The sequence below is a fragment of the Heloderma suspectum genome, chromosome 10, assembly GCF_057233095.1.
Source record: "Heloderma suspectum isolate Gila_16-S chromosome 10, 16-S_ref, whole genome shotgun sequence".
In the NCBI taxonomy this organism is placed as follows: Eukaryota; Metazoa; Chordata; class Lepidosauria; order Squamata; family Helodermatidae; genus Heloderma; species Heloderma suspectum.
Genome location: NC_139467.1, coordinates 24,986,225 through 25,010,639, shown reverse-complemented (window position 1 = coordinate 25,010,639; position 24,415 = coordinate 24,986,225). Strand labels below are relative to the sequence as shown.

Genomic DNA, 24,415 nt, shown 5'->3' with positions numbered 1-24,415 from the left:
GGGGTGGGCAAGTTGTGGCCCCCCAGATGCTTTGGCCTACAACTTCCATCAGCACTCACCATTGGCTGTGCTGGATAGGGCTGTTGGAAGCTGTAGGCCAAAACATCTGGAAGGACACAGGTTGCCCATCCCTGATAAGCTGACATACTCAAGTCCCAGGACAACTTTTTCTAGGTTTTAACCACAAGCCATGTATCGTTCACAGTGTTTGGTCAGTTAACTCAACAGATTTCCTCTACTGGGAAACAAAATCAGCAAGATAAATGAATGGTTTCTGCTTTTCTTTAACCATGGGAGGGTACATTTCGACTGTGTAGAAATGAAACGTTATTGGGCAATGCCCAAGATGGTCTCGAAGCTCACACTATGTGCTGTAGTCAGATGGTCAACTTCTACTCCAGGCAGAGGTCAAATGGGGAGGGAGAAATGCTTTAGTGAGTTTGCAGCAGAATTAGATTGCACACAGCACTGATTGCCTTGTTCCGAGATGTCAAACCCCCCCCCCCCAATCTAAGGAGCAGTTCTGTAACTTTAAAAAAGGATTAAAAAAATAACAGTAGGGCAATGGACAAACATCTACTTGAATATGTACATACCGTGATTTAAAACATTAAAAGGTTGATCGTTCACCTGAAATTTAGGGATACGGGCAAAATAGATGACTGAATCAACACTGGATTCACAGGTGTGTACATCTGTCTGTCTTTTGCATAGTGAAGTTGGAAGGAAGGTGGGCTCACCCAGTGGGAGAAAATAAATGATATATATGTATATGTCAAAGTGGCTGCTGTTGTAATAGTATGCTTGTATGCAGCCTTACAAGAACAAATGAATTTGGAAGAATAGCTGAGACTGCGATCCTCATGGTAAGAAATATCTGCAAATATAAATATGTGACAATGCTAAAGTGGTGCTCAGAGCCAGAGAGAGAGAACTCTTTCCTTGTCAGCCTTCAGTGGAGAATATATTATGATGATGCCGTTGATGAAAATGGCTTGACAGAAAAGCAGAGAAACTTTGTTACTCATGGGCCCTCACACAGAGCTGTTAAATTTGCATTTGGCTTGGATCGACAGGAAGCGCTTGGAGCCAGAATGAGGAACTGGCAGCCAATTTTGAACAAGCTTGTCCAAAAAGCAAGTGGAGGCATTATGGGTCCATAGTAGCCTTCCCCAACCAAGAACCCTCCAAATGTATTGGACTACAACTCCCATATTCCTCAGTGAGTGGCTGGGGAGGATGGGAGTTGTAGTCAAGCACCAGATCAAAGAAGGCCAGCGTTAGGGTTATGACAAGTTATGGCAACACAGCCCCAAAGTAGAAATTCTGGATTCCTATTGACCGGGGAGCATCCAGCAATGGGAAATTACAGAAATGGTCATTCTTTGTGGGAAAAAGGAGCCTGTACCACCAATTTACAAATAGAAATCCAAAGAGTCAGCAGTTAGTAAAGTGATACTCAGCCCCTTCGGAAGACATTTGTCATCTTACCAAAAATAGTTTTCAACAACCTACAGGAAGCATCAAGTCACACATAATCTTGTTTCGAGGACTTTTTAACGTGAAAAGGTACCATTGCCAGCTCAAAAGGAAACCCACACATTTGTCACAATATGTATGAACTGAACTCTGACTTCATGATTAAATAATTATTTTTGCCTTCAGGCAGCACTGGTATTTGTTTGTTTTAACTGATGCTCGTTTAAATCAAGGTTGGGAACCTTTTTTTTAATTTCGAGGGGAGCATGCTGGCAGTGCCAAAGACAATAGTGTCACCCCTTCTCTCTCTCTCTATCTGTTTCAAAAGTGTCACCCCTTCTCTCTCTCTCTCTCGCTCTTTTTCCCCTGTCCCATCCAGTGGACTGCCAGAGGAGTAAGGGATCACTCTTGCCTAGGGATGGATGAGAATTCATTGTTCACAATTCACAAATTTCTTCATAAATGTGACAGAAAGAACTTGAGATTAAAAAAAAGGAATCAAATGTGGGAGAAAGCAAAACTGACAGATTCATGCAACCAAGCAGAGGGCTCTGAGTGCTTAGCTCTTGGAAGTTTAGATTTGAATCCCTGTGTTTACTGATGGAATTTGGCCTGTGCAGATGGGTGAGAATTTGGTTTCGTTTGTTGTTGATCAGAATTTACCAGAATCCACAGATTTCTTCATAAATGGGACAGAAAGAATGTGAGTCTTTTTTTTACTTTTCTTTTTTACCCAAATGAATGTGGGAGTAAGCAAAACTGACAGATTACTCTTTGTCAGAGAGAGGTCTGATCACTTGCTGGGGGCTTTTCAAATTAGGCAGAGGGCCTCATATGGCCCACCCCTATTTTAAACGGTCAAACGGATTAGAAAACATTGTGAGGAGGAGGAGGAGGAGGAGGGGAAAACAGATTTCAGACCCTAATGAACCCTCCCTTTCCAGGTGTCACCTATTTCACTCTTTATTGCAGTGTATTGCAATGTATGGGTCACCACATTGCAAAGCCATTTGCCCAGAAGCAAATGAGACAATAGGAAGTACTTTTGTTTAAAAAAAAAAGAAAAGAAGAAGAACACTGGAAAAAGGTCTTTCTTAGAAAGGGCTTCTCCTTGTCCTCTCTTTGAAGCACAATATCGCCCTTGCTTGAGGTTCTTTATTTGCTGGGGTTACCAGCTATACTACAAACACTGGCCAGCAGGTGGAGCGTTGAACTTCTTTTGGTTCCTCAGTCTTTGAGTGGAAACCATTTGCACATATAGGAGAAACACCCTTTGCCGAAGGTTCAGACGGTGCATGGAAACTCTTGTGGCTACCCAAACAAAGGGTGAAAAAGAGCGTGGGAGAAAGCAAGATGGAGTCACTGTGTTGTCTCTGGGCTGAACGCGGACCACACCAAATCTCTGGCAGAGATGTCTGCCGTTTGCCTTTGGAACGGCTTATCATATTCAGCATCCTGCTTGCCTTGCATCTTTGCAAACGTCCCCAAAGGCCAGTTCACTGTAGGTAAGGAAACAGTTATCCAGAGCTAAAGGGACAAAAATAAGCAGACCGAAGGCGTAAGATTTAGGCCAGGGGCTGGAACCAAAGCACAACATGGTGCAAAACAATTCTAAGGGTAATGTGTCCATTTCAGAATGAATGAAAAAAACCAGAGCAAATGGAGGTCCCATTTGGTCTGAATTTCCATTTGTTTGGAAGCAGACGAAGAGAGGAACAAATGGGTATAGATGAGAATTTGGAAGTATAGATGAGAATTTGGAACTCGCATTGGTAGCCATTAATTCCTCATCCGTATGCACACACACGGACAAGCCAAAGGCCATGAAAGAAGGAATATCACATCAAAAAAATACAAATAACTAGGAAATAAAAAAAATAAATAAAAAGAGGACTATGTATACAGTACAGTTTGAATCCTAGACCCTGGATTCTTCCAACATACCAACAAAGTTTGCTCTGATTTTCTTGGTTTTCCTTGTCTTCTTTCCCCCGAGCCAGGGGTGGACAACTTGTAATCCTCAAGATATTTTGACCTACAACTCCCATCAGCCCTAGCCAGCATAGCCAATAGTGAGGGATGATGGGAGTTGTAGGCCAAAACATCTGGAGGACACACAAGTTGCCCACGTCTGCCTCAAAAGAACCATTGCTGTGTTGTTACAGGGTAATACGGAGGAAAAATGTCCACTACCAGTGGGGGCCACTTTATCTTTGTGGAAGCTGCCCCTGTTTTTCCCAGAATGCCCTGGAATGGCACAATGTCTGGGTATTCAGAGGGGTGGGGAGGGTGGAATGGCAGCTGGCTGAAGGTGCCCCCAAAGTCAGTTCTAGCCCTGCTGCCATTACCAAAGCAGCACCAAAAAAGAAAAATTGTCAAAGCAAAACAAAATCCAGCCACCAGCAAAGACTAACATGACTTGAAACAAATACTGGAGTCATGTGAGTTAGTTGCTCTGCAAGCATATTTTTCCATCCTTTCTCCAGAGGAATACTGCATTTTGGATTGCATAGACTAGGGTGAGGGAATCTGGTGCCTCCCAATATTTCGGACCACAAATTCTATAATCTCTAACTATTGGCAATAGGAGCTGTAGTCCAAAGCATCTGGAGGGTGCCAAGATGCCTAAGCCTAGCCTGAAGAGCAGATGATGGGGATGGGTGTTATTGTCACAATATCTAGGGACATCAGGCTGGCAAGTTGTTGGAAACAGGATCCTGGGCTGGATGCACCCTTCCTCTGACCTAGCACAGGCAGCTTACAGGTCTTTATAGGTGTCAGGGCAGGCTGGTGGGTGAAAAATCTCACCGAGCTGCAGAAGCTGGACTGGACCAATCTAAAAACCATCTGATGTCCTGCCCCAACTGGAGTCCTGCTCCTCTGAGGGGTACCCCAGACCAGGGACTGCCACCAGACCCACAGGAGCCCGAACCCTCAGGGGAAGTGGCTGCAGAGCCATCCTTGCCAGGATAAAGGGACTCTGCCTCAGAGGCTGAGCCACCCCGTGATCCCCAGGAGCATCGTCACCTCAAGCGACAGGCTAGCAGGGCTCCTGTGCGAAGGAGTGCTTGCCTCCAGAAAAGAAGTAGGCTCTGGAAAGGGCGCTCTGATTGCTGCAGCTGAACTCTGGGTGGGTCTGGCTGGCTCTGGGCTTAAAAGCCTTCACTGGAAATCCAGCCAGCATTGGAATAGCTTGGTCCATCCAGCCTCTGCCATGTGCCTTGCCTCCTGAATTGTGCTCTGTGTCTGATGCTCTGTTTCCTGACCTTTTGGACTGCTCAATGACCCTGATTCTGGACCATGTAACATACCTGACTGTTTTACTGCGTTTGACCTCTGGTTTGTGATCTTGACGACTCCTGCTGCTGCCTGATCCTTGTTGTCTGCCTGACTGCCAGTGTTCTGACCTCTGCCTGGATTTTGACCACTCCTGCCTTAGCTTAAACCTCCTTGGACTGAAACTTGTGTGCTTGACCATTTGCTTGCCACCTTGACTACTCTATTGCCTTGCTCCCTGTACTTGCTTGCAAACAGCCAAGACTCGATCTAGAGCCATCCCCTCTCTTGTCACTCAAGAGCATCTTTTTGTCCCACCTTGGGCCACATTGGAGGATACGCTTTATCCACACACCTTTATGCGAATGGGGAGTGAGCATGGGCTTTCTCTCCTCACCAACCCAGTTTGCCCTTCCTGTCTTCTGCTGCCACTCAACACCCGTGTTTCTGTGGAATGTTTAAGTAGAGCAGGAGTAGGCAACATGGTACCCACAGGCACAAATGTGCCCCTAGACACCCTTCAAGAGTTGTTTAATGTGCTGGTGCTCGGACCCCACCTTTGCCTTGTAGTTAGTCTTTGGGGCAGGTTACTTGCCCTTTGCCACACCTCCCATGGCAGCCATTTTGCATTAGTGCCCAGGACAGTTTCTCAAATTGCTAGGTATGCCCACAGCCCCCAAACGTTGCCTCTTCCTGAAGTAAAGGGTACATCAGGCCTGCGGAGCCTCCTGGGTTTCTCCAGGGGGTGGGGCTCAGCTTCCAAGCCCCACCCCTGGGAACAATCCCCCCTGTTATCTCTGATCCCAGATTGGGAAATACATCACGGAAGCAGGCAATGTCTTCCTTCATGCGTCCCTTTCTCCATGCCTCTCTCAGCACCGAGAAAGGAAAAATGGGGCTGGGGTGATGACATCAGTAGGCGTGGCCACACCTGTTGACTTCATCAGGCCCAAGAAAAGTCTGGTAGGGACAATTTGCCCCCTCACCTTAAATGAATTCTGCACCCTTGGAGGACTGCATATGCTCAGATTATATGGCTACCATCCCAGATAAAATTTAGGAATGCTTCAAACATTCTACCCACATACAGATAGCTAATGGAATTAGAGGCAAGGTAAGCGCACCCTTTTGGGAGGGGGAAATATGCTATCACTCCCCCCCTGCAACATTTAGGAAAGAGGATCTGGGTAAGGGTATCTTCTGATGGCCCCTTGAGCTCCTCCGTGCACATCCCAAATCCCCAAGTATGAGAAATACTCACGTATACAAAGGCTGTAGCTGCAAGTGTGACATCTTTTGGGGTGCCTGGTAGCCATATGAATCAAACCCTCCAATGAAATCAACTGCAGGATGAAAAGATGAGAGGTAAAGCATCTATATCAAACAGCTCAGGTGCAACACACTAAGACATATATGTATATGCAACCTCTTATAGGCATATATATGTATGCCTATAATATATATGTATATGCAACCTCTTATAACATATGCAAATATGTTATAAGAGGTTCCTCTTGACCAGGTTTGGAAAGACTGCAGGCTTGTCAGATCCACTAGTGTTTTGCTTTTGTTTTTTTACTAGAACCCCCAAATCCACCAACCAAAGCCAGATGTAAATGACATACAGTTACAATTAAAGAACAAAGGTGCCTCTGAGCACATTCTGAGTCCAGGAGTTTGTTTTTGTTATCAGAACTGAAGTGAGTTGGCAGTCCTTTCAAGCTAAAGTCCACTCCTGGTTACCCTAAGTTTGCTTCATTAACATTATGGTTTTATATTATGTTTTACCATCTTATTGTATTTTTATGGTTTGAAACTTTGTCTTGTAAAACACCCAGAGAGCTTTGGCTAATGGGCAGCATGGAAAAGTTATAAATCAATAAAATAAATCCAGCAGCCTAATCAGGAGAGCAATCCTATGGCCCCCAGACAACATTCCGGGGGCGGCATAGGATAGTTTGGATTCCTGGATCTGACGTCGGGGCCAGCACTCTGACCTCTCTGCTCCTTCCCCCTTGCAGCCAGTGCAGGAAGAATAGCCCTAGCTGCCTCTCCAAAGTTGCTAAGGGAAAGGGGGGAGTCCTGTGTGTGGAGAGGGGACTGGGGAGGCCGGCTTACAAAGAATCCTCCAGCTTCCTCAGCCTCTTTCCCTCCCACTCCACAGATCCCCAGCTAGATGGGTGAAAAAGCCAGCCTAGCAAAAATGCAGAGTGAGAGGAGCATGGAGGCAAAGATTGTCTCCACACTCCTCCTGGTCTGCATAGGATGCTCATCAGCCTCCGAGTTTGGAGGCTGACAGCGGTCCTGAAAGGATTACACCCTTAGAGATTAATCCTATGGATTGCTCTATCAATAGACAGGAGTCCTCTGAGCCCTCTGTCTATAGTATGCCCTGTTGGCAAGAGCCAGGCAAAGTGGGAGGAAGACAGAGGCAATTTGGCCTCCTGTCCCCTTTTTAAAAATAAAACTTTCATCATGGTTCTCTCCATGCTGGGAAAAGCTGTACCTATTGAATTTGGCTGGTGCAGACACGTGAGAATTTTCTTTGGCTCATTTTGTGATAAAAACTCACCAACATTCATCAATGTATTCATCAACAGGACAGAACAAACTTGAGATCACAAAAGAAGCAGGACAAAAGTATTTTAAAATAAAAACATAAAACAGGTGTGCAATTTTTCATGGGTGAAGCTTAAACCTCTAGCAGGTTTTCACTCTCACTTGCAACTATGCCTGTGTGTGTGTAACACTTAAAGGATGCACAAGACTCTACAGAAAAATATGCTGCCTTGTTCCCTCTCGGATAGAGCTGTTTTTATTTTATTTTTGTAGCAGCACTTCCATGCCTTTCGCAAAAGCAAGCAAAGCAGAAATTTCCCAGCAAATAGGTTGTGCTCCTAACCACACTTGCTCACAAGTAAGCCCCCGCCAAATGTAGCGGGACTTAACTTCTGTGTGTCACCTCCTTGTCCTCTCCCTTTGCAATCAACACACGCCAGGAAACAAGGCTTCGAACTACACTTCTTTATTAGTTAACAACTCTCTAAGAACCTATCAGACTGCATAGAAGCAGCCAAACCACACAGCTACGAATATCAATAGAGGAGCAGACTGCATAGAATCAGCTAATCCGCACAGCTACAAATATCAATAGAGGAGACAAAGTGGAAATTAGAAAAGTTGCCAGCAGTCCTGGAAGGAAGATCATGGCCAGACTTGCTTTGCAGGGATGCCCCTCCCTTAGGGTGGCTCCCTCCTATGCTGGCTTTCATGAAGGGCCAACTTGGCATAGCATCCAAGCCCTGCCCCTAACTTTTCCCACTTCACTCTGTGATGGGCCCTAGCATCCCTCAAGTCATGCCCCTCACGCTCCTCCTCCTCCGAAACTCATGGGGGATCAGTTCAGCCTGGGCCATCTGTGTGTCAAGGTCTTGGGAAGAAAGTCTCGCTGTATCTGGGCTCACTAGAGAGGGTGCCTCCCTCTGGTCTGGCTGTTCTCATCCTGATTCTGAATCTGGGCTGCCAGACATCTCCACATGCTCAGATTCATTCCTCACACTGTGTAAACACATATAGGATTACACCATAAAACAGGGGCCCAGAACCTCTTTCAGCCTGAGGGCCAAATTCCATTTCGGAGAAGCTCTTCGGAGGCCACATTCTAGTGGTGGGTGGGGCCAAAAAGACCAGCATATTTTAGCTTAGAGCTCTTAGTACCAATAACGAAGCCTTAGGAGAGAGATTTCAATCTTTTAGAATAGGGGGAAGAAACTGCACAAAAGCAAGGAAACCTCCAAATGATCTGTGGTTAGTGAAAAGGGGCTGGGACCAGGCGTGGCCTTCTGGTGAACCCCGGAGGGCTTGATTGAGCCCCCCAGAATGCCAGATTTGGCTCCTGGGGTGAAGGTTCTTCACCCCTACTGTGAACGAAACAGGGGATCGCTAGAGAAAACACTGGCAAAGCTACTCTGACATCTGATCCTAGTTTTTGCAATTAAATACATGGAAGGCATTAAAGATTACAGCTGTGCACAAATGGCCTCTCAAAATTCTCCAGCCTATTTGTGGGCAGAGAAATGGGGAGGGGGGATATCACCGAATTTCTCCTAGGGGAGGAGAAATTCTCCCACACGTTCTCGCAGATAGGGCTCACTCTTGATAGGGGTTGCAGCACAGGTTTGTTCTTTTTTCCTAAGGGTTTTTGGTTTATTGCACTGCTTCTGTTAAGTGGCGACAGCATCAGCTGTGTTGAGGCTTCCACATTTCTGAGGCAGAATTTTGAATGTCTTTTGGTGTTTGAGCTTACCTAATCACTGCGAGGTGGCCAAGGGTCTGTATGTGTGTTTCCCCTCTCTATTATACATCTTTCCATTGCTCTGCAGCCTCCCCAGCCACCTCCACATCCTGAACTGAAAAAGCCCCATGGAAGGAATTGCCTCATGACATCTTCCTCATGATAGTTTTCACTGAAGCCAAGGAGTCTACAGGCTGCCAGAGTTTATTGCACGAATACAGACAGGACATGCATGCACATTCCTCAGCCACCTCATACAAGAAGCCCAAACCTAACCCATGATAATTTCTCCAAAATCTCTCCTCCTTTGAATTTCTTTTCAAAAGCAATTTCTTTTCTATCAAATTGAATGAGAATGGTCGAAAAAAATGTGCGAAATTTTTTTGGCACAGCACTATTAAAGATCCTCTCGTCAATAACAATAGGTAGTGTGATCATATATCACCCACCCATTATGTTCTACATAATACCTAGCAAAACGCACAGCCACTCTGATACCGCAACGCCCCTTTTCATGCTTTTTCATTCTGTATTGTGTGAGGCATTCAAAGCTGCTTTGAATTCACTTTCAATATTAATTTTGCTGCAGCTGAAGCTCATTCTGATCTTTTTAATGGAGTGTCTTATTAGATTTGGAAATGAATGAATGAATGTCTCATGCACACACACAAAATCCCAGAGCTCCCTGTTAGAAAAGGCAAACAGACTAGGAGGATCTGCTTTTGCCTTCATTCCAAGCTCTAGGACTCAGGATATGATAATACATATCATTTACTGTTCCCTAAACCTTTATTTTTTTCATGTGTCAGTGTTATTAATAAAACTTCATTTGTGTCAAATAATACAGTTCGGAAGCCATGAGAAGCAAATACAACACAAGCAGCTTATTAACAACAGATAAGCAGCGTCCTTTTTCACATAAAAGTTTTAATTTCCCACTACATCTGTTTGGAATGTTATCGGAACATGAGCCCTGATTTCTTTGGAGAAATGCCCTAGGTTTCACTATGCAATAAGAAACATTTATTTAATTTTATTTAACTCTAACTACCATGTAAGCTGCCCTAAACAGTTTGGGGAAATAAAAGTGGTAATTTATGCTGTCAAGCATGCCTATTTTGTGCGTGTGTGTGTGTTTTAAAGAATTGTCTTTGCTGCAATCTGCCTTGGGAGCCATTGCAGCTGAAAAGAAGTCAATAGATATAGTCAATAACACACTGGTTGAGTTCAGACAGCACGATAACCCACAGTCAAGGGTTGAGTATGGGTTGCTGTTGAACTGTGGGTTATTGCTGAAATGTGGGTTAGCGTATTGCCTGAACCCAGCTGCAATAATAAACCATGGTTTCTTAACCACATGCAACCCATAGTTCACAACCCAACAACAAATCATGGGATCTCTTCAATTTTGGAGAAGTCTCGAGGACGGGTGGGGGGTACGTACCTGTGGTGGAGAGGGCCAAAGGGAAAAGGGGCAAGCCAAAAGGTACCAGCATATTTTAATTTAAAGCTCTTAGTGCCCAGTAACTAAGCCTTAGGAGAGGCATTTCAACTAGTGCTGTGTTGAATCCTGCCCCCTATTTTCAGGAACTTTTTCTCTCCCTGCAAAAGAAGCATTGTTTTTTCTACCTCTTTCGCAGGGAGGGGGAGAATTTCAGAGGATTTTCAACTTAGGGAGTGGGACAGGCTTTCCGCATACCTTTTTTAAGCATAGGCGATTCTTGAGGGTTCTTCTTTCTATTTTTCTTTAACACGTCTTGCCCTTGCAGAAGCCCAGCACTCTTCTCCAACTGGGAGTTCTTCCTGAATGCCTACTGGAGAGGGAGGGGTCACATGGTCTCCTGGGAGTTCAGAAAGAACTGCCACGCTGGAGAAGAGTCCTGGGCTTCTGCAAGTGCAGGGGGTGTTTTTAAAAGCATAAAAATTAGAATGAAGACTCCTCAAGAACTGCCTACACTTAAAAAGGTACCCTGTCCCCCTCCCCAAGGAGGAAATTTCCCCAAGGAGGAAATTTTCCCCAAGGAGAAAATTCTCCGAAATTCTCACCTCTCAGCCTCTTTCACCAGAGTTTTCATCCCCACCCCACCCCACCCCACCCCAATACCAAAAATGGAAGAATCGAAAATTTTGGCACAGCACTATTTTCAACCTTTAGAATGGGGGAAAAAATCCGCACAAAAGCTGGGAGACCACCAAAGAATCGGCAGTCAGGGGAAAGAGACTGTGGCCAGAAAAATGGGACATAGGCATCTGAGGATGCCAGTCCAGGGGGTCAGACTGGAACTGCAGGAGAGTGAGATTTACCCCACATGCCTGAGGTCTTCCATCCCTGGTGTCAGTAAATACACCTTGATGTTCTGTGTTATAGATACGTTTTCCAATATTCTAACCACTCACTATACTGCCTCTCCTTTATATGGCCTTACAGAAACTCCGCTGCAGAAGAATTCACATAGAAAGAGTTTGAACTCTGTTCCACCCACATTATCAGCAGCATTGCTGGGGCAGCCCGAGCCTATGTATCCCGATTTTCCCTCCCCATTTGGCACTGCTGTCACTTTGTTCCATGTGATGTGTGGCCAAGGTACTTACAGCTGTCTTCCTCCTCCATAAACACTTTGCTGACATAGCAGGCATAAACAAATCCGAAGAGCTTCAAAACATAAAAAATAATAATAATTAAAAACCATCATCTGAAAGCAAGGAAATTGCAACGGCTTGGTATCAGACATTCTCATGATAGCTTAACCCGATGAGAGAAAAAATGCAGAGAGCCATGTTGGGGGTGGGGAAATCCCAGTATTGGGACCAAGTTAAAAGTCACGAAGGAGTGAGCAAGGTTTCGAGCTCATCAAAACTCATCATCACCTGGATGTTGAAAACAAGATCCAGGGGCGGGGCAGAGAGGAACTGTTGTTGGGAGGTATTATACAGGCTCAGACCTCAGTTCTATATAAACACTTACCAGGGAGCAAGCTCCAATAAACTCAGTGGGGTTTATTTCTCAGTTAGACATGCAGATGGTTGTGCTGTTCTTATCTAGCCCAGTAACATCATTTGCTCCTGTCTCCATTTTGGCTTCTTTTTGTTTCACATCCAGTGTGATTAAAAGTCTTGCTGAACTCAAAAGCTTGCACACTTTTTGTGATGTTTTAGTTGGTCCTAATAAAGGCAGGGCCCTACTCCTGTCTCTTTTGGATTTATGCAGTGGAGGCTGGTGGCTCTGATTTCGGTGGGGCTGTGACTCCATTCTGGGTTTCAGTCAGAACCAGCCAGAACTCTAAAGGAGCTGTTCTGGCTGGTTCGGACTGAATCCCAGAATGGAGTCACAGTCCCACCGAAATCAGAGCCACCAGCCTCCACTGGATTAATGCAAATAAAATATGCTTATATCCAGGATCAGGTCTATACCGTGAGTCTCTATAAAAAAACACCAAATCTGTGTCACCTCTGTAAGTCATACAATTTCATCATATAAATCATGCAACTTAATTACCTTTTTGCACAATTTATTATGAAAGCCATAGCAGCCAGGCCAACACCCTTTGGAGGTTACTAAAAGAGCCCCCTTCCCTAGATCTTTTGAGACCTCATTCGGGCATTTTCTACAGACTTCCGGTCACACTAAAAAAAAAAAGGCTTCTGGCAGAAATATATATACATCCTATTTTTTTAAAGGTTCTGTGGAAAGAATGAAGTCAGGTTCAGGTGTGATGCTGAGTGTTTGGTTGGAGTTTCTTATACAGCAGCCTTCCCCACCCTGCTGCTCATGCGATGTCTTGGACTACAGTTCCCATTTTCCACAGTCAATGGCTGAAGATGGGAGTGGTAGACCAATGCCCCAGGAGGGTGCCAGGTTGTGGAAGGCCTGTTTGGGTAGGGTCACACTTGCTCTGAAGAATCACATCTACAGCCCCGGGGGGGGGGGTGCTCCTTGACTTTTTAAAGCAGGCTCCCCCAATCCTTTTGGGTCAGTAAGCACATCTGGACTATTGAGTGTCGTGGGCACTCTCACAAAATGGCTGATCCAGTCACAAAATGGCTGCTGCGATGGGTGTGACCAGTCATAAAACACCCATTTCCGAGAAGGCAAACCGGTGAGACAAAGAGAAAAATAACTTCCCCCAAAAGGGCCTTCTCTGCTGTGGCACCCCGGTTGTGGAATGCCTTCCCCTTGGAGGCCCAATTGGCATAGACGCTGGTTTCATTTCAGTGCCAAGTGAAAACATGGCTTTTCACCAAAGCCTTTGAAGACTAACTGAATTCCCTAAAGTTGCACACTGCTTTAACGGTTTTATTATTTTCCATTTTCTAATTGGTATTAGCTTGTTTAATGGTTTAATATGCTTTTAGTGGTTTAAATTATTCACTGTTTTATACAGTTTAAATTGATTTTATCTGTATGCCGCCCTGAGATGTTAATGATATAGGGCAGGATACAAATGTTTCAAACAAACAAACAAACAAACAACTAACCAACCAACTAACCAACCTAAGTGCAAAGCAGAAGTGGGCCCAAAACACAAAACCACTCCTTTGAACCCACATATTTCTGCTCCAGCACTCATTTTACAGAAGGCAAATTTGTGGCTCCGAGATGGAAAGCCCAGGGGCCTGCTTGCAGGCTTACGCATGCCAGCCTCCCAGTTAATTTGTTTTAACTAAAATTTAAAAAAAAAAATCAAAAGGGGCAAGGCGCTGGGCCAAGAGAGATATCCATGGGCACATTGTTGCCCACAGGGGACCATGTTGGAGATCCCAGTGTTAGAGGCTCAGGTGATGGTGGGGACCACAAGCACCTTTTACCAGCTTTGGCTGGTATGCCAGCTGTGTCCCTGCCTGGAGCACTTGCACATGGCCACAATTATCCATGCCTTAATAACCTCCAGGCTTGATTAGCGCACTGTGCTCTACGTGCATCACATTAACAAAGACTGGCAGTTACTAAAAGCATCCAGAAACATCAGCTCTCGGAAGCAGATCTTCTATTTGGGGCAGGTTCATTCTGGGAGAAGGTGATCACTACCACAAGATGGAGTGATGGACGCCAACTTGGACGGCTTGAAAAGGGGATGAGACACATTCGTGGAGGATGACACTATCATTGACTGCTAGTCAGGATGGCTGTATATTGTCTCCAGTATCAGAGGCAGTTGTTCGGAAATATGAGCAGAAGGGTGCTGTTGCCCTCATGTCCTGCTTCTGGGCTTCCCAGTGGGGCATCTGGTGGACCTCTGCAGGAACAGAATGCTGGACTAGAGAGGCCTTTGATCTGATCCAGCAGGACTCTTCTTATGTTGTTACAGTTCCTTATATACCCTAGTCTCAATCAGTTAGAGCTTTACAAGGTTAAGACTAAGACCCTCAAATTGAGCCCTACTAGAAGTGGGAGCAGGTATTTTAAAAGCAGGCACTGCATTCAGAATTTAGATCAGGAACACAGCACAAAAAAGAGGACTGAACACACCCACTCTCCACCCACTTCCCTGACCCAGCGCCGCCTCCCACACCATGGCTGCATTCAGTAAACACATTTTAAAAATCAAAAGATCAATCAGTAGATCTTCCAGTGAAGCATGTAGCTTGGCCTTAGCCTCAAGGCTGAGTTCTGGGTCTCTTGCTTTTCGTTCTTAATTTGCATCCTCTGCAGCTTTGAATTTGTTCCTTTGGTAGCAATTATTTTTGTGCTGATCATATTCAAATTCATCTTCCTGGACCTGCCCTTTGTCCTCCTTCATCTGTGAATCCCACCCCACCCGCAAGTCTTTGTGCCATTTCTTCTCCATGATCTTCTTGTTTTTCTTACATTGAATTTTTCAAACACTGAGGGACAAACTAAACGTGGTGTTCATCATATAGTTTGCTGATAAGTAGGCGGTTAAAAAAAATAGCTGGCATGTAGGAGGAGGGCATGACAGTGTTTTTTTTTAATCCTTTGCCCCCACAGCCATCGTGATCGGACCATTTGATTACATTTCTATACCATCCAACAGGCAAAGCTCTCTGGGAGGTTCACAACACTTAAACCCATAGAATACAGTATGATAAAAATTTAGAAGTGTAAAATGACAGTATAAAACCAAAGTAAAACCAACAGCAGTGTAACGATGTGAAAATACAATAACAGATTTAAAATAAAATAAAAACCCTGAAGAACTAACATGCTTGGAAGAATAAGGTCTTCATCTGGCCTCCACCTCATAGACAGAATAGATACATTGGCCTCCACCTCATTCTCCTCTGTCAAATGAGGTCAGTGGCTACTAAGAAGAGGGTCTTTTTGTTGGTAGCCCCCTGGTTGTGGTATACCCTCCCCAGGGAGTCTCACCTGGTGCCAACATTGTGGTCTTTTCGGCACCAGGTGAGGACCTTCTAGGTTTCCCAGACTTTCTAACCCTTGAGTTTTGTTTTGCAATGTTGTTGTGTTTTTAGATCTTTCCCTGCTGCTGGGTTTTACTCTGGGTTTAAACCTTTACAGTTTTATATTATGTTTTATGTTGTTGTACATGAGGGTTTTAATTTTTGTGAACCACCCAGAGACCTTTGGCTATACACTAAAATACACTCAACCAATACACTAAAAAAAAGTGTATAATTATTATTGGACTTAGGCTGCAATCCTATATACACTTACCTGGGAGTAAGTCCCATCGAACTCAATGGAGCTTATATCCAAGTAGACATGCATAAGTTTGCACTGTAAAATCAGCTAGAAACCCTACTAAAATGTGTAATGAAATCTCAGAAGCCAGAAGGGGTTGATCGATTTTCCATGGGTCAAGAGGTGCACGTAACAGGAAGAATTCTGAGGAATTCTGGCTTGCTGGAAATGAGTAAGTATGCATGTCTGGTGCATGTTGTTTAGCTACCACCTGCAGTAGCTAAACAAACCAGGAAATCTCCATCTCTGGTTTGTTTTGTGTTATGTCTGAACCAGGATCCCTGGCTTCTTGCACTCCTAAGAAGCCAGGATCATGAGCCAGGGTTTGTTCTTGGCTTATGATTCCAGCTTGTTAGGACAGCAACCAGCCAGGGATCTTAGTTTGGACTCAGTGGGGATGTTTACACAACATGCTAACCCACACTCGGTGGTTGAGTGTGGGTTGTTGTTGAACCCTGGATTGTTTGTTGAATCATGGGTTAGCATGTTGTCTGAACCCTGGACATTTTCTGCAGGGTAGCTCACTAACCATGCAGTGTGGCGTGTTAACCACCCTGAACAACCCAACAACAAACCACAGGTTCTCAAGGTTACTTGTTCAAGAAAAATAAGCCACGCTGTATGGTTAACAAGCCAACCTGCTGAAAATGTCCTGGGTTCAGACAAAATGCTAACCCACAGTTCAACAAACAACCCGTGGTTCAACAACAACCCACACTCAACCACTGAGTGTGGGTTAGCGTGTTGTGCGACCCCAACCAATGATAAACAAACCATGGACAGAGGTAACATTACACACCAACCGGCCCAATGCCTGCACAGCATTTAGTCCTTCCCCCTCATTAGCAGAAGCAAATAAGTTATGCAAATCGATCCCTTTGCAGGAATTTATACAGGGTGTTCAGCTTTTATTTTGTTGGTATGTGTGTGTGTTTTTCATTAGGGGTGTGTGTGTGTGTGTGTAAGGCTTGAGTGCTGAAGGCCCCCAATACTGCCAACGCTAATAATCTACCCAGAGACAAGTTGCTAGGACTTTTCATTTTATGTGCACTGCAGAGAATGCATCGAAGTGTTAACATGCAATGCCAGAAAGATGTAAATGAAAACCTGATCTCTTGCACAGGTTTCAGAACATAAGAAGAGCCATGCTGGATCAGACCGAGGGTCCATCTAGTCCAGCATTCTGTTCACACAGTGGCCAACAAGCTGTCGACCAGGAACCCACAAGCAGGGCATGAGTGCAACAGCACCCTCCCGCCCATGTTCCCCAGCGACTGGTGTACATAGGCTTACTGCCTCTGGTACTGGAGGTAGCACATAGCCATCAGGACTAGTAGCCACTGATAGCCTTTTCCTCCAGGAATTTGTCCAACCCCCTTTTTAAAGCCATCCAAATTGGTAGCCATCACTACATCCTGTGGCAGTGAATTCCATAGTTTAACTATGCACTGTGTGAAGAATTATTCCCTTTTATCTGTCCTGAATCTCCCACCAATCAGCTTCGTAGGAATACCCCAGGTCCTAGTATTTTGAGAGACAGAGAAAAATGTCTCCCTATCCACATTCTCCACAACATGCACAATTTTGTAGACCTCTATCATGTCTCCCCCACTCTCCTTTTTCCCAAGCTAAACAATCCCAGCTGTTGTAACCTTCCCTCATACGGGAGTTGCTCCAGCCCCTTGATCATTTTAGTTGCCCTTTTCTGCACTTTTTCCAGCTCTACAATATCTTTTTTTAGGTGTGGTGACCAGAACCGGACACAGTATGTCCAAGTGTGGTCGCACCATCGATTTGTATATGGGCAGTATGATATTGGCTTTTTTATTCTCAATTCCTTTTCTAATTATGCCTAACATGGAGCTTGCCTTTTTTACAGCAGGTGCACACTGGGTTGACATCTTCATTGAGCTGTCCACCACAACCCCAAGATCTCTTACCTGATCAGTCACCACTAACTCAGACAACTGAGTTTGTAGTTGCAAAAGTTAATAACACTGATCAAAACGTTAAAATGCTCATGATATATCTATATAAAACTCTCCAGTCTTCTGGACCAAAAGAGAAGCAGAAGCAAACCCAACTTAGTAAAGTTAGCATTCACGGGAGAGAATTTTGTTACACGAGTGGGCAACATCACCATCAGTGTCTCAGTCAGTGGAGGCTGGTGGCTCTGATGTCAGTGGGGTGGTGAATCCGCTCCAGGTTTCAGTTAGAATTCTAAAGGAGCTATGCAAGGTGCTTCAGCAAATAATAAATACATTATTTAAGGGTGAATAATTGGGGCACTTCCCGCCATCAGAGCACTTCTGAGGGTGACCTCACTGACATTTTAACAACTCGCATAAATCAGACTTTTAAAAGTGGCAGGGCTTCACCAGATGCGAGGGGAGACGCAGAGCGCCTGGCGCAACATGGCCCCTCATAGCATCTCCATAAGTTCAATCAGTGGAGGCTGGTGGCTCCGATGTCAGTGGAGCGGTGAATCCGCTCCAGGTTTCAGTCAGAACCAGCCAGAACTCTAAAGGAGCTATCCAAGGTGCTTCTGCTTCTTAAAGACCAGTGTGGAGGAAGAGTCAACTGCAGACGGATGCTGGTACCACCTACCGCAAGGAATATCTGCATTGCACTGCTCACCACCTCAATATACTGATAATCAAGCAAGCACCCAGTGACTGTGATGACATGGTGGTCTTCAAGGGCCAGATTGGAGTTGATCACCGGGGTCACCAGGCAACCAGGGCCATTCTCCATCCACCATGAACGATGCAGCGAGGTGTTGAAGGTCATGATGAAGTCTCGGTCCTAAGGAAAATGGGACACAACAAGGCAGACTCTGTCTTTGGTGCTGGGGGTCTCTATACCAGGGGTAGGCAATGCACTGCCCTCCAGATGTTTCAGGCTACAACTCCCATCAGCCCCAGGCAGCATGGCTGATGGACAGGGATTGTGGGAGTTGTAGTCCAAAGCACCTGGAGGGCACCAGGTTGCTCTGAACGGATAGGCTCTCGTGTATACAATGAACCACAGATTAGCACAGCTGGAAGGCTGCCTAAAGCAAATTTTTAAAAAATCAGATGGCAGCACCTTCTCACCTGCCTCTCCCATCTCCCTTGGCCTCCCCAACAACACACCTCCCCAACAACACACATGAGCAAATGATCTGAGCACAGGGAGACAGGCAGCCCAAAAGCAAGGTGGCTCCTCTAATTAGAGCAAGGGTAGGCAACCTGATGCCTTCTGGATCTTTTGGGCTACAACTCCCAGCAGCTCCAGTCAGCATGGCCAATGGTCAGGAATCATAGATCATAGTGATCATAGAATCATAGGGTTGGAAGGGGCCTACAAGACCATCGAGCCCAACCCCCTGCTCAGTGCAGGAAGCCTAATTCCCAGGCGGTCTCCCATCCAAGTACTAACCAGGGCTGACCCTGCTTAGCTTCTGAGATGTCCATGTAGAAAAGCCACTTGCTCTTAGAGTCATAATGCAAAACATCTGGAGCACGGGTGTTGAACCTCTTTCAGCCCAAGGGCCAAATCCAGTTTTGGAGAACCTCTTGGGGGCTGCATTCCTGTAGTGGGTGGGACCAGAGGCATAAAGGGGGGCCCAAAAATAACAACTGGCTTAGACTGTGTTGTCTGAAGCGAAATCACTCACAATCTTTTCACCTGTCAAGCACTTGCGCATGCTCTGATTTTTTTGACCCCCTGGCCGCCAGCCATCAGAGTACCATCTTAACTGCCAGGGCCCAGTGGCTGGAGGAAAAGGAGAGATGGGCCAAGCTCAACAACTCCCCCTGACTCTTTCCCTTCCTCCAGCCCCAACAGAGCATCATCTTGGCTGCCAGTGTAACCCACTGGTATATTCTTGCACATGCTCAATAAGGGAGTGAGATGGGGAGTGGCCACCATTTTAGGCAGTTACCAAAATTGCAGTTGGGAAGAAGCTTGCTTTCTCCTCCCTGTAAGACCCTGAACCCTTGAGACAGGTTAGTAGGGAGGTTTCCTTTTGAATTTTTTTTTAAGGGTCATTTTTTTTTTACAAACAGAGCCTCGTGTGGTGCAGAGTGGTAGGCGGCAGCATTGCAACCGAAATTCTCCCCACGACCTGAGTTCGATCCCAGTGGAAGCCAGGTCTCAGGTAGCCGGCTCAGGTCGACTCAGCCTTCCATCCTTCCGAGGTCGGTAAAATGAGTACCCAGCTTGCTGGGGGAAAGGTAGTCATGACTGGGGAAGGCAATGGCAAACCACCCCGCTATAGTCTGTCATGAAAACACCAGCATAAGCGGCATCCCTCTAGGGGTCAGTAATGACCCGGTGCTTGCACAGGAGGAAACTTTCCTTTCTTTTCTTTTTTACAAACACTATGAATTCCTTGTTTGTTTACGTTCTTTTATATTGTAGAAAGGGCTGTTTATAAAATTGTTCCTGTGTTGCTGGATCCTGGTCCATTTTGAGAGGATTGCTGCAGAGCTGGAATGAACTGCATAGAGGCTGTTTTCTTTCCTTGGCCAGCAGAAAAAAATCAAGCTTCAGAGTGAAGTTTTATTTATACTTTTGTTGTGGACTCAAGCTGAAAGACAGAACTTCGGGAGGGCTGTGCTCTGTTTTATTATTTTGGTGATAAGTGAATTGTTATGCATGTAGAAGTATTACACGTGTATTATTATTGCTTTTAGTTAAGAAATTTAAATGATATATGTTAATTGTCCCTGTACAAGGCCTTTGCTGTGAGTCCCTTTAGAGACCCTCAAGAAAAGTGTTACACCAGGCTCTCCTGGAGAGGTGTCCAACCTCTTTCACCCTGAGAGCCAAATTCCATTTCAGAGAAGCTCTTGGGGGCTGCCTTCCAGTGGTGGGCAGTGCCAAAGGCAAAAGGGGCAGGGCTTTCAACGTTTTAGAAAAGGAAAAAAAACATGCGAATGCCAGGAAACTACCAAATGATAAGGAGTTGGGGAGAAGGGGAGTAGCCACTGAGGAAACCCTGGAGGGCCAGATTGGGACTCCAAGTAGGCCAGATTTGGCACATGGGCCTAAGGTTCAACACCCCTGGTCTAGTGGCTAAAAGAGAGATCTGCCTTGCTTTGCTTAGCTGTCAGAGAGATGACTGTACAATGAAAGACAGGACACTCGCTCACACTTCTTGGTCACCTCCTAAGCAAGGTGAGCACAAGAAACCTGAACCCAACCCATGGGAACTCCAAAGCTTTCTTCTCCTTTGAATTTATTTTCGAAAGCAGTGTTTTTTCTATCAAATTGAATGAGGACTATCCGGGAAAAAAAGGGGAAGACATTTTCGGCACAGAGCTACCCATAGCTGCCCTGAGTCTACTTGGCCTCTGAGCCAGCCAGCAGAACCTATTAAGAGGCAGATACTCTGTAGATGGCTGCCTCCAGGCACTGGCCATTTGGGGAGTGTTTGGGGGTAAGATGCATTTCATCATCTGTTGCAATTGCCCTGGAGCATTTATTGAAGGAATGGAGGTTCTCAGGATGACTTTGCTGCAATTTCTGAGAAGCCTCCAGAAACTCCAGTGAAATTGACAAGACTGGAATCTGAACCTCTGTCTGGAGCAACCAGGGAAAGGAAGCTGGTAGCAAGACTGATGGAAAGAAGAAATAATCTAAGAAGATACCCCGAGTCAGTGGAGGCTGGTGGCTCTGATTTTGATGGAGCTGTGCATCCATTCTGGGTTTTAGTCAGAACCAGCCAGACCTCTAAAGGAGCCTATCCCTAAAATAGGTTCAGCACCTTGGACAGCTGCTTTAGAATTCTGGCTGGTCCTGAATGTCACCTGGAATGGACGCACCGCCCCACCAAAATCAGAGCCACCAGCCTCCACTGCATGGAACACATGAAGGGTTTGAAAGTATCTATTCATTATACCAGAAATAAACTGCATTATTTCCCAAGAATGCATCGAATCTCTGCGTAAAAAGAAGCTGGGTCAAAAATGTCAGAAGAATGACCTAACATGAATGAGCGGTCTTCCATTGTGCCTGGGCATTTTCAATAACCTCATTAAGAAAAGTGAGCAAGTCCCTCTTGAGTTACAAACATTTCCTTGCACAGGGAATGCAAACTGTTAACATACGATTAGTAATGTACAAGTGGGGACTCTGCAACAAAATGTTGCAGTGCGGAGTTCAGGGTTCCAGCCAGCCATGCCTTCTTCTGGGATACTCCATTCCATTCCCCCCTCACCAGTTTTCCATTCCCCCCCCCCGCCCAAACATGAGTCAGCATTCCATGGCTACTGTTCATATTCTTCATTGGGCTGCTTCGGGGGTTTTAACCCCTTCCTTTGGATCCCCCCCAATATGTTTTTGTAGTTCTGGAAACATTGGGGTTTCCCCACACCTGCTGATAACCCCCTCTTTGCATGGTTGGTGCTGTTTTGGCTACATAAGGATGCACACACTTGGGAGAATCCATTCACTATTAGGGCCAAAACAGACACTCCTTTAACATGCGTGTCTAGCAGCTATGTAGTCTTTTCATTTTTACTCTAGAGTAGGTGCAGAGGCCCTGATCCAGATCTTAAACCACCCACCCCTACTCCCTACGCTAGGGTCCCAATCCAGCTTGGGGTCCCTGTACCTACTGTAAGGTAAATATAAAAAAAAAGAGCTATGAGACACACATTTAAAGTAATGTCTGGTTTGGCCAACCAGCGTATGGCTTTAACATAGTTTTGCTCCCTTTAGAATGAGATCAGCTAAAAATTGGATAAACAAAGAGACAGAAAAAAGGCTTGGGGCATCTCTCGCTCCTCAATGCTGCCAGCCCAGAGCCCGAATCTCTCTCTCCGACACCCCACCTGGATATCAGATGTGAGAGGCTCAATCTAAAATGTAACAGAGGCAGCAGGGGCAGTTTCAAGTTCTCTTCCAGGAGCAACTGGCCATTATCAATATGTCTGGTGGAACCACAAAACAGATTCAGTGAAGGGATTTGATTGGACTTAGAGCTGCTTTCACTTCAGAGGAAGCTACAGAACAAGGTCAGGGTTTGAAATCTCCCTGTACAAGAGGTGGGCTTAAAAGCCGAGGTCTGAACAGAGACCTCAGCCCTTCTAAAGAGCATGCAACTGAGAGGCTTCTAGGAGTAGGATGCTCCTGGACGCACAATGCTCAGACAGCTGCAACTTCCCAAGCACAAGTCAAAGCACGCAGCAGCAGCACAAATCCTTTTTGGCATTATACCTCAGAAGCTGTCAGAAATGGCACATTCTCAGGCTACAGCAGCCTTCCTCAATCTTGTGCCTCCTAGATGTGTCAGACTACCACCCTTCCCAGCCAGCACGGCCAAAGACCATGCTGGCTGGGAATAATTGCAGTCCCAACACATCTGGGGGCCACCAGGTAGAGGAAGGCAAGGGTGTATTTCCCAGGGCCCCAGGTCTATTTCCCAGGACCCTGAAGCTATTCCCCAGGGCCCAAGAGCTATTCCCCAAAGCCCTGAGTGTCCCTTGATGCCAATGGAAGATTTCTTTCTTACCTTAATTGCTATGTGGGAGGGGAGGCAGTGTTCAAGAGGGATTGCAGCTGAAGAGGGAAAGGTTAACTCTCCCCTCCCCATATGCTGGAACACTCCTCAAGGCCTGCCCCACTCCTTCCATGGCAATTCAGCTGAGGGGGGAAAAATTTCATCGGTGCCAGGCCAGTGGAAACGTTTCTTTGAAGCTTAATTGCATGGGGTAGGAGCAATTTTCCTCCATGAGGAGAAAAGAAAGAAGGCGATGGGGGAGGGGGAGGGATGGCAAATTACTTGTCATGGAAGAGAAACCACTGATTTGGGGTGGTCTATGGCAGGTGCAAATTAACTGAAGGAAATTAACTGAAGAATTTATTTTATTTGAAGAGATTTGGACAAAAAATTAATTGGCTGGCTTTGCCTTCTGTGAAGTTTAAATAAATCCCGGTCATTATTTCTCAATCTGCATAGACAGATATAAATTAGCACATGAAAATCTTATGCAAATTTGTGGTCTATGGGCCTGGAGCCCGGATCTTTTAATTGCTTAGTGCTTCCGTCTACAGGTACAGCTGCCTCCCTGCCCAGCTTCAAGCTTAAGGTGGGAGCTTGGGGAACCAGGCATTGACTCATTCCCCTAGGGCCACGGCAGAGCACATGCTTTGCCTGCTTAAGGTGCCGGGTTCAATCCTTGGCAACTCCAGTTAAAGGACCTTTGGTAATGGGGCTGGAAAATGCCTCTGACTGAGACTTAGAGCAGTATCCAACAGTGACATTCTGCAAGCTCAGACAGTGCTAGCGGAGCTCCGCTGAATCTTTCCATTGCATAAGCTTGTGCCACTGGTTGTGTGAGCCATTGCACAATGCGTTGCACAACATGTTGCACTACTGATGCAAGCAGTTGTGTAACCAGCTGCACAATGGGAATGCACAACACGTTGCACAAGAATTATGCAAAACCACTTCAGTTGGATCCTTCCCTTGTGCATAGTTCAGCACATAGTTCATGTGCTAGCGCAATGCCATTTGTGCTAATGGAATGACACAGTGAGATACTGCCCTCAGACAGCCATTGTTAGACAGAGCAGACAGTAATCAAGGCTGAGTCCCAAGCTGCCAAGGGTATTTCTTTGACTCAAAATGGAGGTACGAAGAGGAACAAAGTTTCCTTGAACCTCACTGTTCTCCTTTTTCTTTTTTTATTTTGCTACTACCAGTTCATAATCCT

General features: G+C 45.6%; 1 protein-coding gene across 3 annotated transcripts in view; it reads right to left on the bottom strand.

Annotated features, from left to right (window-relative positions):
* Positions 1-1,546: 1,546 nt before the first annotated feature.
* The window catches only part of NKAIN1 (sodium/potassium transporting ATPase interacting 1), a 99,875-nt gene continuing 77,006 nt past the window's right edge, over positions 1,547-24,415 (bottom strand). For 2 of the 3 annotated variants that reach the window (XM_084814396.1, XM_084814398.1), the window contains 4 exons: positions 18,318-18,515; positions 11,642-11,702; positions 6,017-6,098; positions 1,547-2,978 (listed from right to left, as the gene is read on the bottom strand). In XM_084814396.1, the coding sequence (XP_084670522.1) occupies positions 2,927-2,978; positions 6,017-6,098; positions 11,642-11,702; positions 18,318-18,515 (393 nt within the window). In that variant the 3' untranslated portion in view covers positions 1,547-2,926. Of the gene's footprint in view, positions 3,007-6,016; positions 6,099-11,641; positions 11,703-18,317; positions 18,516-24,415 lie in introns of all 3 variants that reach the window. The other variant, XM_084814397.1, reaches the window with a different exon arrangement.